The sequence below is a fragment of the Macaca nemestrina genome (genome assembly GCF_043159975.1).
Source record: "Macaca nemestrina isolate mMacNem1 chromosome 14 unlocalized genomic scaffold, mMacNem.hap1 SUPER_14_unloc_2, whole genome shotgun sequence".
NCBI lineage: Eukaryota > Metazoa > Chordata > Mammalia > Primates > Cercopithecidae > Macaca > Macaca nemestrina.
In genome coordinates, this window is record NW_027257578.1 from 732,358 (window position 1) to 750,275 (window position 17,918).

General features: G+C 46.1%; 1 protein-coding gene across 1 annotated transcript in view; it reads right to left on the reverse strand.

The window, feature by feature from the left end:
• Positions 1–1,139: 1,139 nt before the first annotated feature.
• LOC139361178 (transcription initiation factor TFIID subunit 4-like) overlaps positions 1,140–17,918 on the reverse strand; it is a 174,736-nt gene continuing 157,957 nt past the window's right edge. The window contains exons 4-7 of the mRNA XM_071089655.1: positions 11,385–11,603; positions 7,629–7,763; positions 3,222–3,384; positions 1,140–3,008 (exon numbers count right to left, since the gene is read on the reverse strand). Coding sequence (XP_070945756.1) covers positions 2,474–3,008; positions 3,222–3,384; positions 7,629–7,763; positions 11,385–11,603 — 1,052 coding nt within the window. The 3' untranslated portion in view covers positions 1,140–2,473. The remainder of the gene's footprint in view (positions 3,009–3,221; positions 3,385–7,628; positions 7,764–11,384; positions 11,604–17,918) is intronic.

Below are 17,918 nucleotides of genomic sequence, written 5' to 3' on the forward strand. Positions count from 1 at the left end.
CATCTAAGACCCTTGGAATCTTGCGAGTGGTCAGAGTGCCTTTGTGTAGTCGGGACAGGCCTGGGAGCTGGGGCCCCCTAGGCAGTTTCAGGGTGGTTCTCGGGTTCAGAAAGACCAAGGCAGGACTAGAGGGCTGGAGCTGTCAGTCTCCAACCCAACCTCTGACCTGGAGGGAGAGGGCTGGAGATGAGTCAATCCCCAATAGCCAAAGATGTCATCAACCATGTCTACAGTGACACCTCTAGAAAACCCTAAATGGTGGGGTTGGAGAGCTTTCAGGTTGGGGAAAACCTTGACATTCTGGGAGGGCAGCATTCCCACTCCCCAGGGCCAGAAGCCCTTGCACTTGGAACCCGCCCCCACCCACCAGGCCTGGAGCAATGCACCTCTTCATCTGGCTGTTCACAGGTCCTTCATAACGAACTGGTGAGAGTAGGTCAAGGTGTTGCCCTAGGTACCGTGAGCCAGTCTGGCGCGTTATTGACCTTAAGTAGAAGGACATGGCAACCCCGATTTGTAGGTGGTCATCCAGAAGCAAGCGAGACCTGAAACTTGCCATTGGCGAAGCGGGGGCAGGCTCAGGGGACTGAGCCCTTGACCTTGATTTTTCCTGTTGCGCAATATGTCCAATTTCAGAGCTGAAACATCAATAAATATTTCAACTGCTCTAACGTTAGTGTGCAAGTTGTACTTAGGGGTGTAACATCTGCCATTGAGATTTGGGGAGGACCCTCAGAACCAACCTCAGGGCCACCTGCCACATGGACATCAGCACTGTGGTGCAACTTGAACTCTGCAAATCAAGCCTCTAATGTCTTAGGGGAATCTGAACCTTCGATTTCATGCCCCGTGCAAGGTGAGTCCTTCCGAGAACACCCCTGGAGCACTTCGCACATGGTTCAGTGCTGATCAGTTCTCAATGATCTGTGCCACCAGCACTTTGATGCTTTGAACAACAACGTCCTATATCCCCCCAACGGCAAGCTACAGATCTGATTAGCGAGCCAAGAGCCTCACGCTTCAGAGGGGTGGAGTGTGCATTAGTGACAGCTGAACTGTTTAGAAAGAGCCTGAAACAGCCAGCACCCGCTGGGCTGGAGTACAGGTGCCTAAATAGTGCAACAGCAGACACACAAGCTAGGGAGTGGAGAAAGAAGTGCTGCTGTTTACCGCTCAGCAGGGTGTATAGCCTCACAGGCTTCAAAAAGACAATCATCGTAAAAGCTACATCGGTAGTTCTCTTTGAAACAGAACTCCCACTTCAAGAACTGTTTCCATTTGCCACGAAGGGGTCACGCACCGCAGCAGCAAAAGAGGGAAAATCACCAAACAGGGCTGGCTCAAATAACCTTAGTGCTCCCACAACGTAGCACTGTGCCACCTCGAGAATAGCACGGAGCTCGTTACATGCTGACAAAGGACCCCAAGATATAAAATATGCGTGTGTAGGCAGTCTATCACATCTGTCATGTTTCTGTCAGTTTCTCACATCTATCATGATGTGAGAAAATCCCCAAACCCAGGGCAGAAAATTACACACAGGGTGGAGGGCGCACGCTTCTGTCCCACAGCCCCAGGTGCCTCTGACGGGGAGCATGGGAAGCTCGCGGTTGCTCTCACAGTCACAAAGGAGCGTTTCCATTGTGTCCTTCAGAACTTTTTGAAGATTTTACCATGAAGCTCCATTTATTTGAAAACTAAATATTAAAGAAAGGGAGCCAGGGGGCCTGGCCACAGCTGGGGGGCAGGGAGTGGGCTGGACACAGGGGCTGGAGGGCTGGAAGCAGAGGCAGAGCCGCGGGGATGTTGGAGGGCGTCCACAGGGAATCGGGTTAGTGAGGCAGAGGGAAGCCCAGGGCTGCCTTCATTTCTTTTATGCCAAACCAGGCGAACAGAAAGGCAAGAGTTTCTGGAGCGCCTGGCCGCAGTGCAGCTCACCATGAAGGGGCATGAGGGGTCTGCCTGTGTGAGACTCCACGGGGAGGGGGTCCCTGCTGAGACCCACCTGACCTGGCGTCCTGCACCCGCTGCTGATGGTGGCAGCACTGCTCGCACGGGCATGGCTACCCTGCTGGGTTGAGCCCACACCCCATGCCTGGAGGGCTCAGCAGGAGACACAGGCTCTGGGGTCCCCAGCTGAGAAAAGAGCCAGGTTCCGTTTCAGCGGCCAGAGAGCCAGGAGCTGATGCTGCCTGTGACTCCATGAGTTGAGCGCCAGGTGTGTGCACCCTGAGAATGGTAAAGTGGCTCCTGGGAGGTGCCTGGGCACTCCTTGTGGGGCTGGTGGGAGGCACGCTGGGCCCTGCAGCTGGGCGCTTCCTCACGCATCTGTGGAAAAGGCTTCTGAGACTTGGAAAAAGGGCTCTACTGCTGAAAACAGGCTTCACGGTCACACAGACTCACATTCCTAGGTTTTCACACGTATCTGCCATGGGGGCAGTCAAGCTTGGCTGTTCCCACTCTGACTGGTGCCTTAAGGTGATGGACGGGCACGTCCTCTGGGGCAGAGAAGCGAAGCTGCCCAAGCACCAGTGTGGACACTGCACTGGCCCAGAAACCTTCCAGGGAAGAGAAGCCTGAGGCCCCACTGTGCAAAGCTGCTCTTCCCCATCTTTTTGATCATTTCCCAGGACAGGGAACGCTGCCTCAAATGTCTGAAGCCTGACAAGGGCTTCAGAAGACTGGGAGTGAGGCTCGCAGCCAGAGGACGCACCACAGGAACGTAGGAACGTAGGAACGTAGGAACGTGGGAATGTGGGAACGTGGGAACGTGGGAACGTGGGAACACGGGAATGTGGGCTTTGGTGATGTGTGTTAGAAAAGCATTTAATAACCGGTTAATCTGTGCGGCTCGCAACGCACACTCACCTCCAGGCATCACGAGGCTGACATCCTGCATGGTGAGCACGGAGAGCTTCTCTTCGGAGTCCAAACGAATGACTCCATAGGTCAGCCCATGCATGGAGAGGACGCCCCAGCCCGGGGGCTGGTTACTGTCATCCGTGGGCCTGCAACGACAGTTTTTAACTTGAATATGCAGGGGCAGACAAGCCATCACAACCACAGTTGTGCAGACAGCACACACGCGGCAGGCTGGGCACCCCTGGGAACAGTGCCGGCCACCCACGTGGCCGCATTAGGGGGTGCTCGTTCTGTTTATGAACGGCTGCTGGCGAGTCTACTGCTTCCGCCTCTACGTTCTCAGGGAATCTCAAGAATACCTGAAAACTACGAAGGCAGCTCCTCTCCTGACCTCTCTTTGCAGGTCCTGCACACACCGGCTCTCTCTGTCCTCCCAGCTCCTGCTCACTGCATGGTCTGCTCTTCCAGTTCCGCAAACGTCTGGAAGGGGGTGCATCCACTCCAACAGTGCAGACAAAACCACTGAACAGAAATGATGGAAATCCTGACTGTTCCGCCTCAATTCAGACGCAGGCTGTCTGGGCGTATGCCCAATTTTATATATAAGAATCTAAAATAAGATTGATGCTGTGCCATTCTGGCTGCCAAGTTCTCAGGAAAATTATTTGGGTGGCAGGCAAGCTGTAGAATGAACTGTGGGTCAGGAGAAGGGGGTCCACAGAAGGCAGGTTTCAGAAGACCACTGTGCACATGTGCACCACTCTGGGGTCCGCCCCACCTCCTCTGCCGGACACCCCAGCTTGCCCCCGCTTTGAGGCTTCTGTGCTGGTTCTCGCTGCTACTCAGGACGTTCCTCCGGCAGACCTCCGCACGGCCCTCTCCCTCCGCATCTCCAGAGTTTGGTTCAAATTTGAGACTTCTCATCCCCTCAGAAAACACTCCCCACCCAGCGTGCCCACCCCATCGCACACATCTCTGACTACCTGTGCGACCTCCTCCCTCAGACCCAACTCTCCAGTTTGTTTTGCTCACTGCTGCATCCCAGCCCTGGAAAATGTCTAGCAATAAATATCTGCTGACTGAATTTGTGAACAAATAAGTTAAAATCTAAGATCATGGATTATATTCCTGAAAACTAACAATTCCTCAATGGTTATCTAAGGGAGTCACCGCAATTTAGGTACACATCACATTTGTTTCTGTAATTTTCCATATGTAAATCTTTAATGCACTTTACACTTAAAAGCTGGACCTAAGCTTGCTGTTTAACTTTAAAATATTATGGTTTATAATGAAGCTGAAGACATAAATGAGGCAACATAAAAGTTAAAATTCGCAAGAGGAGATCTCATTTGAATGAATTAACTGGTGTACTGAAAAAAGCAAAAAAGACTCCTGATACAGAACTATTCTAGATGTAAGAATCAAAAAGGATAGAGCTAATCAGATAGAAAAGTCTGCCCAAGTAAGAAAACCCACACGGAACCACCTAGATAGCGTGAGCTCAAATCACTGGGCTTTACATTATTCTCCTGGCCTTTACTTCCCAGAGACCTCAAAAAAAACTAAAACTCCAAAATGAAAACACAGTGTTGTCAGTGGTCCTGCCACCATTCCCTCACCCTAACAGTCCTCTACAAAGATCGATGTGGGAGTCAGGAACTGTGAGCTTCAGTATCTGCTGTGGGTTGAATCGTGTCCCTGCAAAAGATCACCCCTCGTATCTGTGACCTTATTTGGAAGCAGGGCCTGTGCAGAGACAGATACCCCTGGACTTACAATGGGGTTACAACCTGATAAACCCATTGTAAAGGTGAAAATCGCAAGTTGAACCACCTTAAGCCAGGGCCATCTTATGATCAGGTTAAGATGAGGTCATACTGGGTTAGAATGGACCCTAAATCCAATGACTTGGTCCTTGAAAGAGGAGAGAGAGGTCCAGACACTGCGAGAAGCTCACATGATGATGGAGGCAGGGACTGGAGTGACAGGTACCCCATCCAGGATCGCTGAGCACCCGAGGCCGGGTTGAGTCCTGGGACAGGTTCCCTCAGCACCTCCAGAGGCCCAGCCCTATGACACCTCGGGGTCTCCGACTTCACCCTCCAGAACTGAGACAAGTGTCTGTTGTTTAAATCACCCACTGTGTGGTACTTTGTTACAAGAGGCCGAATACACTATCTTAGTGATGAAAATTTAAGGTATACTTAGTTTTGTTTTAAAAAGCCACATGAAGATGTACCATATGACCCAGCCATCCCATTACTGGGTATATACCCAAAGGATTATAAATTATGCTGCTATAAAGACACATGCACACGTATGTTTATTGCAGCACTATTGACAATAGCAAAGACTTGGAATCAACCCAAATGTCCATCAGTGACAGATTGGATTAAGAAAATGTGGCACATATACACCATGGAATACTATGCAGCCATCAAAAAGGATGAGTTTGCGTCCTTTGTAGGGACATGGATGCAGCTGGAAACCATCATTCTTAGCAAACTATCACAAGAACAGAAAACCAAACACCGCATGTTCTCACTCATAGGTGGGAACAGAACAATAAGATCACTTGGACTCAGGAAGGGGAACATCACACACAGGGGCCTATCATGGGGAGGGGGGAGGGGGGAGGGATTGCATTGGGAGTTATACCTGATGTAAATGATGAGTTGATGGGTGCAGCACACCAACATGGCACAAGTATACATATGTAACAAACCTGCACGTTATGCACACGTACCCTAGAACTTAAAGTATAATAATAATAAATAAATTTAAAAAAAGAAAAAAAAAAGAAAAAAAGAAAAATAAAAACAAAAAGCCACATGACAGCAAAACGCTGGGCTAGCCAAGATTCAGAACACTGACCTGCCGGGCAAGAGGCTGGGAGGAAAAGTCATCTTAGGGCCCAATGACGTATGTTTTGTTATCTCCATTACAAAATCCCCCCCTTTTTATCTGAGACACGGTTTCACTCTGTCGCCCAGGCTGGAGTGCAAGGGCGCACACAGAAGCGTGGTGTTCAGGCAGGCACACAACACAGGCAGGCACACAACACAGGCAGGCACACAACACAGGCACACAACACAGGCAGGCACAGAACACAGGCACGGGCAGGCACAGAAGCGTGGTGTTCCCCGCCCCCCCACACACACCCAGGCAGGCACAGAAGTGCAGCACTTCTGACACACAGCCAGGCAGAGAAGCGTGGTGCTCCCAACACACACACGGGCCGGCACAGAAGCGTGGTGCTCCCAACACACACACGGGCCGGCACAGAAGCGTGGTGCTCCCGGCACACACAGCTGGGCACACAAGCACGGTGCTCCTGACACACAGGCAGCCTCACAGCCCCACCTCGCCACAGACGTGGTGTCCAGGGTCACCTCTTAACTTCTGACCTGGTGGTGATGATGCCTCCCCCTACAGATGGCAAACCAATGCCCTAGTGCTACCTTCCATGTGCCAAATGGTTCTGAGTCATGCATAGGGACTCAAAACTCACCACAAGCCTATGGTTATTATTCCCCAATTTGAGATGAGAAGACTCGGGCACGGAAATGTTGACTTCACCGCCCAAGGGAGTGGTGGGGCTTGGCAGCACTCAGACCCAGAGGACAGCCTCTATTCCCAGGACACTGAGTGCATCAGTCTACTGCTCTCTTTTTATAGAAACTTAGAAGCAAAGAGTACAACCAACGCGAGCACATTCTTAGTATGAACAAGGCAAACACCACAGTTCAAAGGGAAAGTGCCTGTTTCTGCGCCAATCCTGTGCCCCACAGATAACCACTATGGAGATTTTTATATGTCAAAGTTTATACTCTAAGATATACAGTTAAGTATAAAACATGTACGTATAGCAATACATTGCTTTTTTAAAGAAAAGCAGAATCGAGATGCTTCTTCTATGTTGGCAGAGAAGTTGAGTGTTGGGAGAAGCTCAGTGTTCCGAGAAGCTGAGTGTTGGGAGAAGCTGAGGCAGGGCTTCCATATCTGACATAACGTAAGAGTCTTGGAACATGTCCGGGGTCCAGGGTCTGAAACTCCTCGTGGCCTTTGGAACACCAAGCTCTGTGCTAAAGGGTGGAAGGCTACCCTGACGCACCATTATCTAAGCCCAGGGTGTACACCTCCCTGTCCACTGTGAGTGTCGGGGCTCTGATAGTCCTCCCTGTCTACTTGTTGGGGCTGGGATAGGCCTCCCTGTCCACCTGTGAGTCCCATGCACTGCAAGATGATGCTATGCCAAAACTGCTCCATGAGGCTTCACACAGGGGCATTGTATTTCATTCACTGCTAGGCTCTGCACTGACTTTTATGACCCCAGGAAGGACTGAGACTTAAATAGAATAGGGGCTAGGTGATACAAACGGCCGCTGTAATCAGAACATACCAAGACCAGGCCACAAGGAAGGAAGGAGAAGCCCCCTGCCAGAGCCTTTTACCAAGTCGCTGACATCTCTGTCCAACATGGATAAAAAGACCCTTTTTCCTCCTAAGTCTAAAGCAACATATCGGCCCATCTGGCAGTAATTCTGTTGTACATTTAACTTCATCTTGCTCTTCTAAGTGACTGTTCATGGTCTTAACACCTGTACAAGAATTTCTCAGTTGCTGAACCACTGTTAGTTATTCAGCAGATAAAATGGCAGCAGATTGCACCCCAGGAAGAAACACACCCAGTCACGGGCACGGAACGGGACATCAGCACAAACCGTTTACCAGAAAAAACGCATCTCTGCTTTGGGACGTACCACCGCTGGTCTCCATGAGCTCGGCGTTGCCATACTCGGGCGCTGTCCGGGACCCCGTGGAACCCTGTGGTCGCTCCATCTGTATGGAGTGCTCTGAGGTGTACGTGGTTACGTCAGGAGGTGCAGAATGATTTTCTGTAAAGAAGCACATCATGAGTGTTTCTGGTGGTTGTGGCGTTTGCTCTGCAGGTTGAGCAAGCCATAACTTAGGAAAAGACCGGAGTGCAGGCTCTCACCCTGGGGTTGCCGTGAGAAGCCAAAGCCGATCTCAGCCATGTCTGCCACAAACATCCGGCACAAAGGGGGACCCCAGCATAACTCATGTTGCCGAAAATGGAGTAGAGTTCGGTGAAACCTCAATTTCCTAAGAGGAGCCACGTCAGCGGCGTTTTTACTAGAATAACGTTAGACCGGCGATGGCAGGGCACCAGGAACCGTGTGTGTGTTTATGGAAGGGTCCCGTTTCCTGTCAGCCACCGTTGACACAGCCCAGGGCTTTACTGGCGCTTTGGAGCCCAGGGCCTGGAAATGGAAACCCAGCACTGGAAACTTCTGGAGATTTGGGGATGTCCCTTAAGCTCTCCGTGCCTCAGTTTCTTCATCAAATGGGAACAGTAATGGCTATGACCATGTAGGGTAGTTGGGTGGATTACATGAGTTAACACATATACAGTTCATAGGATTTTCTTTACAAAAGGGGGAGACATCAAGAACTACTATTATTTGTCTTAGTACAAACAATACTAGTCATTCAAAAAACCACCTTTACACCCTAATGTGTACTAAGGACTGCCTAAGGCCAATGAGCGCATGGAGCTCTTTCTCTTACAGCACCCCGTGGAGAGAAAGTCAAGCCGTAAACGGCTAAATGGGGAAAAGCATGCTTTGCTAGTTAATGAATAAAACGTTGAGGAAGATGTGTCAAGCAGCCCACTGACGACGCCCGTCACACCTAGAATCTTGAGGATGGGCGCCACAGTGCGGATCTGGATTCTGAATCCTGCTTTGACAGAAGCTTTTCAGGATCACCCACCACCGTCCCACGCAACAGAAGACACAGAAGCGTGATATTCTGTGCTGCTGAAAGTGGTGCTCATCCTCAAAAGCCTTTCTTCACCGCACACTGCCCGTGTCAGCACCCGCCCGGAGGCCATTTAGACGGCGAAATCAACTGAACGCACAAAAACAGCACAAACAAAATCGAGGCACAAAAGAGGCCATGAAACGATGCTCCTTTATGATCCGAGAACCGGGTGGAGTGGGGGTGCTGAGCCGCCTGGGCACCGCGTCAGCCCCTCCTGAGGGTGTCAGTCTGGTGTCACAAGTCGATTTGGCAACGCCACTCACTTGGAACCCGTGACTGAGAAGAGACGAATGATCGGCTCTCACTAAGGGGAGGGTCCGCCACACCGTCCGTCAGTGCCACGACTTTCCACCTGGAGGCAGGCCACCCGACTTCCTGCAGAACCAACCCTCAATCCTCAGCGGACTTGGATGGTAGCGTCTCGGAGGCCTCCTCTCAGCTCCGAGGTGTGAAAGCGCTGCAGACAGCTTCTAGATGGACAGCGGGTAAAGCAGTAGAAAAAGAAAACTAGAATGCGATTTCCTATCTTATGCCAAACTGGCTTGACTGTGAAGATATATGTGAGATGTTCCTACTTAACTGCTGGCATAAATTGGTGGAAAAAAATCCACAAAGGACTTGAGATTTCGCTTCAACAACAAGTAGAAGCGCGGCCAGCTCTGTGAGACTGGGTGACCTGGAGTCTGCAGCCCTGGGCTTTTCTCCCCTCCCATGAAAGCAGCCTCTGTGGCCTCTCCTTCCATCCCTTGGACGGGGTGGCCAGTGTGACTATGTTGTGCCTGGACTCCTTAGAACTCTCACACGCATGCGCACACACGATCACACACGCTGAGTTCTCATTCACAGGCTTCTGATTATCTCAGAAGGTCACATGCACATCTGACTTTTTACTTCTCTTGTTTTGCCACACAAAATATTTCTCCTCTTCAAGTTTCATTATTTTGCCACGGCTTTTCCAAAAAAATCCCAAACTTATAGAAAATGTCCAGATAGTCTACGAGGATTACCTTTGTGCCCAATTAGAAATTACCGGAACGTGATCACCTGAGAGTTACATTTGGGTCACACTGAGCCCTGATGTACATGAGTTAGGAGCCCCTCACAGTTTGGATAAATTAAGTCTTTGTACTAAAATTTCCTCCAGTATTGCAAGGGTCAACCCACAAAGGGAGGCCCAAGTGCAGTGCTTCATTTGTTCAAAAATATGTGTTTTCCAGGTAAGATTCTGTGCATTTCCTTAAAATTGAATAAACTCCGAGGATACAAATGCTTCCACCAAGTGGCAGAGGTGCTGTCTGGCCTCCCCGTTCAGGTCTGGCAGAGCCTCGACCACTATCCTGGGATCCAATATACACATGGAATTTTAATATGGAAAAATATGTAGAAGTCACACATTTCTGTTCAATGTTCAACCTACTGTAATTTCAAGTATAGGTTATTAATTCACATAAATGAGTGTACATGTTCCTGAAACTGTGTCAAACTGAAGTGTAATACTGCTTTGCATTTGAGTACTACTTTGCAAACTTTTAAAGAGTATTTCTTTTTTCTCCTTTATACCGACAACAGTTGAGAGAAAAATTATTTTTTTCAATTTTTTTTCCCTCACTCAAAGCCTAAAGCAGGAGAAGGGACTTCAAGATCCCAGCAGCAGTTATTGGGAAAAGTGAGACAGACCAGCTCTCCTGACAGCAAACTCCTGTTCCAGACAGAAAAACAGCTGACGCTTTCAGTGTCAGTGGGCACCGAAGGGGCTGGGACCCAAGTCAATCCCAAACGCCTCTGGGTGTCAAGGAGTCAGTGATCTAGAAGTGAACATTCTGGGGTTCTGGGGTGTCTGTGGGCTATCTGATCACACATGACGTCCACCTGCTTCCCACTGAGGGTTTTGCAGAGATCAGGCTTTCCTGTGGTAGCTGATGCCGGGAGGGTCTGAGCCTGTGGCTTGTGCTCCGTTATCGGCAACATGGTACACAGTCGTCTCCGATTACTGCTTTAATAGAGACACACACCAAATCCTAGTCAACCCAAGTCCCATACTTGATGGAAAACATGTAGTCCTGAACCATTCAAAGGCAGAGCGACAGAAGGCTCATCACCGCTCCTCCACGCGCCGGCTCTACCTCTAGTAATTCTCACTTCACTCCTTTTACACGGCATCTTCAAACGTTGCAGGGCAGTGATCCTAACTTCGTTCTTTTTCTAACACAGAGGATCTCCCTTGTCATAGAACCTACACAAAACAGTGCGCCACGCCCAAGAAATCTGAACACCTGTGGCAGACAGCAGCGTAAAGCAGCCGTGGTTAAAGCCCTCGTTTCCATAAATGACTCCCGTGGTCAGGAGGAGCACACTTTAAAACCCTGTCCTGTTGACTGGGACTGTAAAGGTTTCACAAAGGAGCATAAGTGAGAAGAAAAGATGGGAGTGGATATGGCTGCAGGATTCCCCAGTAGCAAGGCCCCTGGAATTCCAGCTGTGGGAGGGATCTGGGCGTGAGAAGCAGTAAAGGAGATTCCAGAAACAATCCAACCGAAGCACCCCAGGGACCAGAGGGGCTCTGCGCTCTTTCCACCAAGGGATTCCACAGCCATGATGCAAACAGAGGAAAACCTGCACCCACAAAGGCATTTAGACAACAGGCACAGAAAGACACTGTGAAGCGTGCTCACCTATGTGGGTCTGGGCCATGACCTCCGCCAGCCTGTGGGCAGCCCTGCTGCCCCCGCTCTGCATGGAGGACGAGGAGGTGGAGGAGGTGATGGACGTGGTGGAGCCATGGATGGCCTGACTGATCCAGTGCTCCATGGTGATGCAACCCTGGCTGGAGGTCGGGGTGCCTTGGGAGTCCCCCTGCACTGAGTCTTCGTCTTCTGAGCCAGAAGAGGTATCTGTGTAAGAAGAAAAACGATTTGCTATATATTGCAGCAGAAACATGCACCACAATCTCAGTCCCTCAAACACAGATTTACTTCACGCAAGTCTGAACAGTTGTTTAATGACTTTTTGCCGTAGACACTCTTGAGAATTTAAACCACTTTTCAGATAATGAACCATTTATTCTAGCTTAATGAATTTTGCTTCCAAAGCACCTTATACAAACATGCTATAAGATGTTTGATACTGTCATCTCAAAGATGCACTGACACATTTCCTCTACACAGCAGTTTGGGAAGAAACCAAGTGTTTTCTTGTGTCAGTCAGAAAGTGAGAGGGCAAGGGGAGGCGGAGGGCCTGTGCGGCTCTCAGTAGTCTCAGTGTGACTATGTTTACCCCTTGTTATTCCTGAGATGCCCTTCTGGGCTCTGATTTATTTCTACATTGGTGTATGTGTTAGATACTCATGCAGATGATTTCTCCGTCTGTGTGTTAGTTACCCATACAGCTGATTTATTTGTATGTCGGTGTGTTAGATACCCATGCGGCTGATTTATTTGTATGTCGTTGTGTTAGATGCCCATGCGGCTGATTTATTTCTACATCGGTGTGTTAGATACCCATGCGGCTGATTTATTTCTACATCGGTGTGTTAGATACCCATGCGGCTGATTTATTTCTACATCGGTGTGTTAGATGCCCATGCAGCTGATTTATTTCTACATCAGTGTGCTAGATACCCATGCAGCTGATTTATTTCTACATCAGTGTGTTCGATACCCATGCAAGTGATTTCTGCGTCAGTGTGTTTGATATCCATGAGGGTGATGGATTTCTACGTCGGTGTGTTCGATACGAATGCAGCTCTCTAAGGATCAAGACGCTGATGATGGTAACAGGAGAGACACCAGAATGTGCCTCACATGGAGCGGCCCCTCCACCTCCCTGTTTTCCTCCGGGGCACACAACATACCCTCATGTCCCATTTTACACTCTACTCACTTTTACAGAATTCGTTTTTTATACATTCTCATTATTGATTTTTCTATCTACAAATTGGGTATCTTGGATTATGATAAAATACATCCATTTTTTCACTATAATTCAGGAGAACATTTTTCAGTTAATAACTTTTCATGCAGTACCAAGGTTTTTGGGAATAAAGTGCTGGTGTATTTGTTAAACTTCAACGTAAGAATGACACTCAGAATCCTACCTACAGGTGAGTGATGGGAGGTGCTGGCTCAGGTGAGCAGCTCCAGATCATTGGGTGAGAGGAGGAGTCACAGCAAATAAGCTTAAGACACAGGTTTGCTTCTTAAAAGACAATAATAGCAAACAATGTTCACACTTATTACCACTGTCACATGACTTATGCTGTCTGGGAATTTTTTTTAAAGTTTACTTGTTAGACAAGCAACAATATTAGGAGCCTGAAAATTCTCTATCACCTTGCTTTTTTTTCTTTTGAGACAGAGTCTTGCTCTGTTGCCCAGGGTGGGGTGCAGTGGCATGATCTCCGCTCACAGTAACCTCTCACTCCCAGGCTCAAGCGATTCTCCTGCCTCAGTCTCCCAAGTAGCTGAGATTACAGGCACGTGCCACCATGCCTGGCTCATTTTTGTATTTGTAGCAGAAACAGGGTTTCACCATGTTGGCCAGGCTGGTCTCAATCTCCTGACCTTGTGACCTCATGACCCGCCTGCCTCGGCCTCCCAAACCGCTGGGATTACAGGCGTGAGCCACTGCGCCTGGCCCACCCTGCCTTTTAAGAAAACTTACACAATTTATATAAAAGTAAAAGTAAAACTGACACAGCCTTGAGACTTTTGAGAAAGGTACACAACCAGGTGTCCATATGGAGCACAACCATCTCCCCAGAACGTCTTCTCACAACCCTTTACAATCTTTCATTCCTAACTCCCACCTACCTTTTCCAAGAAACCTGCAGAATAATGTGATATAGACACTCAACAGAATAGCAGCAAACCAAGCAAGCAGCATATGAAATGGATGATACAGCATGACCAGTGGTGACTAGAATTACACAGCATGGGGACAGGAAGTCAAGTTGATTTAACATTCAAAAGTGAATTAATGTCATACACAATATAGAATTACGGAGTAGAACCGCAAGTTAGCCTTAAGAGACATAGAAAAGTACTGACAAATTCAAGAGAATGAAACTCAACAAACCAGGAATAGAAGTCAATTTCCTCAACCTGTTAAAGTGCATTCGTGAAAAGCCACAGCTAACGTTGTATTCAATGGTAAACAATAGAATGCATTTTCCCTAAGATGGAGAACAAGACAAAGATGTCCCCTCTTGCCACTATGATTCAACATTATCTGGCAGGTTCTAGCTGGTGAAATAAATTAACAAATTTAGTAGTAAAGACATTCCGATTAGAAAGGAATAAAAGTGTCTTTATTCATAGATGACATGACTTTGGGATGTAGAAAATGGCAAGAAATACACCAAAAATGTTTACATTACTAAAACAAAGTTTGATGAGGTCACAGGACACAAGATAAAGATATACATACACTAGCAATAAACAACCTGAAAATAAAATTAAGAAAATCGTTCCATTCACAATAGCATCAAAAGCATGAAACACTCAGCTGAACTTCTAACAAAAAGGTGCAAAATGTGCACAATGACAACTATAAAATATTACTGAAATTAAAGATCCAAATAAATGGAAACTAAATAAATGGAGGCAGATTCATGATCGTGAATTGGAAAACTCAGCATTATCAAGAAAATTCTTCCCAAACTGTTCCATTAATTCAAGGCAATGCCTAATAAAATCGCAGAAGGCTGTGTGTGAAATGGAAAACTTATTCTCAATTTTATCTGGAAATACAAAGGACCTACAATAGCCAAAATCATTTTGAAAAAGGAAAACAAAGTTGGAGGACTTCACTATCTGATTTCAAAACTTAACATAAAGTCATGGTTATCAAGGCAGTGGTATTAGCACAAAAATAGACACATACATCAAAGGAACAGAATTAAACTCAGAAATAAAGCCTTATATTTATGGTTACTTTATTTTTGACAAAGGTCTCAAGACAATTCAGTAAGAGAAAGGTAGTTTGTTTTTTCAACAAATGTTGCAGTGGCAACTGGGTACCCACACACCAAAAAGAAAAAGCGTGGGGAAAAAAATCCCCCAAACCAAACCAAAACAAATAAAAATCCCACTTAGATCCCTACTGCACACACAAAAATTAACTCCAAATGGATCACAGACCTAAATGAAAGAACAGTAAGACCATGAGACTTCTAAAACTTCCAATAACACAATCCATAAAAATTAGTAAAATGGACTTCATTAAAATAGAAAACTAGTAAGTTTTAAAAGATGATTATCTCCCTATAGCTAATGTGACAAATTACCTTGATCTTAGTGGCTTATAACAAGACACGAATCTATTATCCTACTGATGGTGAAGTCAGAAGTCAGAAGTGTAAAATCCAAGTGTCAGCAGAACTACATTCCTTCTGGAGGCTTCAAAGGAGAATCCATTTCTTTACCTTTCCCAACTTCTAGGGGCTACCTGTGTCCCTGACTCCTGGCCCCTCTTCATCTTTAAAGGGCATCACTCCAGTCTCCAGTTCTTTTCTCTTGTAAGAACCTTCTTGATTACAATGGGTCTACCTACTTAAAGCAGGATAATGGTCCCATCTCAAGATCTTAAATTAATCGAATTAATCAGCTGCAAAATCCCTTTTGCCACTTCAGGCAACAGGTTCATAAGTTCTGTGGAATGGGACCTGGGTATCTTGGGGGAAAGGCTTTGTTCTGTCTGCTACATAATAGTTTGTTCTTTCACTGAGAAACGTTACATCTGTAAAAGTCACTTATTCAGATTGTATAAGGCACCTAAAACCCATAAGACGACCACCAACCCATTTAAAACGTGAGCAAAAAATCTGAACATTTTACCAATATATACAAATGGCTATGAATAGGAATTAGCACATTAAAAGCTAATAAGCACATTAAAAATGCTTAGCATCATTCATTGTTGTAAAGTAAATACACAATGATATACCATTTCACATCAATTAGAATGGCAAAAATCAAAACATCAACAATAACTATTGGTGGTGATGAGGTGGAGAAACTGGGATGCGCATATGCTGCTGGTGGAAGTGTGAAATAGTGCAGCTATTTTGTAAACAATTTGGCAGTTTTTAAAAAGCTAAACCTAAATTTACAGTAAGAGTCAATCATGCTACTTGACATCCACTTAAGATAAAGGAAATTATATGCATACACAAAGATAGGTACATAAATGTCGACAGCAGCTGAATACTGGAAACAATGAATAACCAACTGGTAAATGAATAAACAGAATGTGTCATATCTATCAAATAGAATATAAATAAATAATAAGGAATCAACTACCGATGCATGGTACAGCAAGGACTTCAAAACACGTAAAGGAGGCATAGAGAAGCATGTAAAACTTATGACTTTATATCATAAAATTGTAAGATCATAAAAAAACAAAAGCCATAAAATCATAGAGTAAAATATTCTATGATTTTATATTCTACAAAATTCAGAGCGCACTGTTATAATTTTTCTAGGGTTCTTTTTCGTAGAGCTAACCTTTCATCTGATATCCTTTGCAATCAGCCAAGTACATTCTTTAGCACGTTTATAGTGTAGTTCTGCTGATAACACATTCTCTCAGCTTTCATGTTTGGGAGTGTGTTGTTTCACCCGTTTATAAAGGAGATTTTCCCTGGATATGAGTTGACAGGCCTTTCTCCTGCTTCTAGTGCTTTAAAAAATGTCTTTCCATGGTCTTCTGGTCTCCACTGTATCTTCACAGAAGTCACGCATTGTTCAAATGCTTCTCTGGTGTGTAACGTGTCTTTTTCTTCTGAGTCCTTTCAGGATCTCCTCTTCTTCTTGGGATTTCAGTACTTTGGCTATCATGAACGTGGATGTGATTCTTGTTATACTTGTTCGGCTTGGAATTCAATGAACTTCACAGGTGGTTTGACACCAATCTGAGAAAATTTGGACTCCTTTTTTCAAATGTTCCTGCTCTTCTCTCTCTTTTCCTTCTTGTATTACAAGTATATTGACGTATCACAGGAGCTTGAAGTTCTGTTGGCTTTTCTTTCATTTTGTTTCTCTGGGCTTCACTTTGGTTAATTCGTTTTCATCTTCCTTCTCCAACCCGTTAAGCCCATCAGCGCAATTTCATCTCAGTGTCATATTTTCCAGCTTCACAGTGATGTCTCATGTATACCCTATATATGCACAGCGTCTCCTATCATCGACATTGCCTACCAGACTGGTACATTTGTCACAACTGATACTCCTACAGCGAAACATCATTACCATTCCAACTCCATCATTCACATCAGGGTTCATTCTTGGTGTTGTACAATAGATGGGTCTGGACAAATGCATAACATGTATCCACCATTACAGTATCACAGAGATCAAAAGATACTAAAAATTCTCCTGCTCTGCCTATTCATCCCTGCCTCCCCCTGGCCCCTGGCAGCCACTGATATTCTTACAGTCTCCATAGTCTTGCCTTTTCCAGGATGTTGTAAAGCTGGAATCATACAACAACCTTTTCAGATTGCTTCTTTCACTTAGTAATATGCCCTTTAAGTTTCCTCCGTGTCTTTTTATGGATCGCTCATTTATTTTCAGCCTCAAATAATATCCCATTGTCTGGATGTACCGCAGCTCACTTATACATTCACCTACTGAGGGGCATTTTGGTTGCTTCCAAGTTTTGGCAACTATGAATAAGGCTGCTCTAAATATCTACTTGCAGGCTTTGTGTGTAGACATAAGTTTTCAACTGCTTTGAGCAAATGCCAAGGAGTCTAATTGCTTTATCATATGGTAAGAGTCTATTTAGTTTTGTAAGAAACCACCAATCTGTCTTCCTAAAGGCTGTTCTATTTTGCATTAAGACCCGCAATGAATGAGAGAGAATTCCCACAGCTCCACATCTTCACAGGCTTTGGTGTTGATAGTGTTCTGGATTCTGGCGTAGTGATATCTTACTGTTGCTTTAATCTGCATTTCTCTATGACACGTGATGTGAAGCATCATTTCATATGTCGATTTGCCATCTCTATCTTCTTAGATGAGGCATCTGTTAGTCTTTGACCCATTAATGTGATGAATTACATTAATTGGCTTTTCAATGTTAAACCGGCTTTGGATATGTGAAATTCCATGTGGTTTTAGTGCACAATTTTTGTTCGATTTAATTTGCTAATATTTTATTGAAGATTACTGCATCTATGTTCATGACAGATGTTCTGTAGTTTT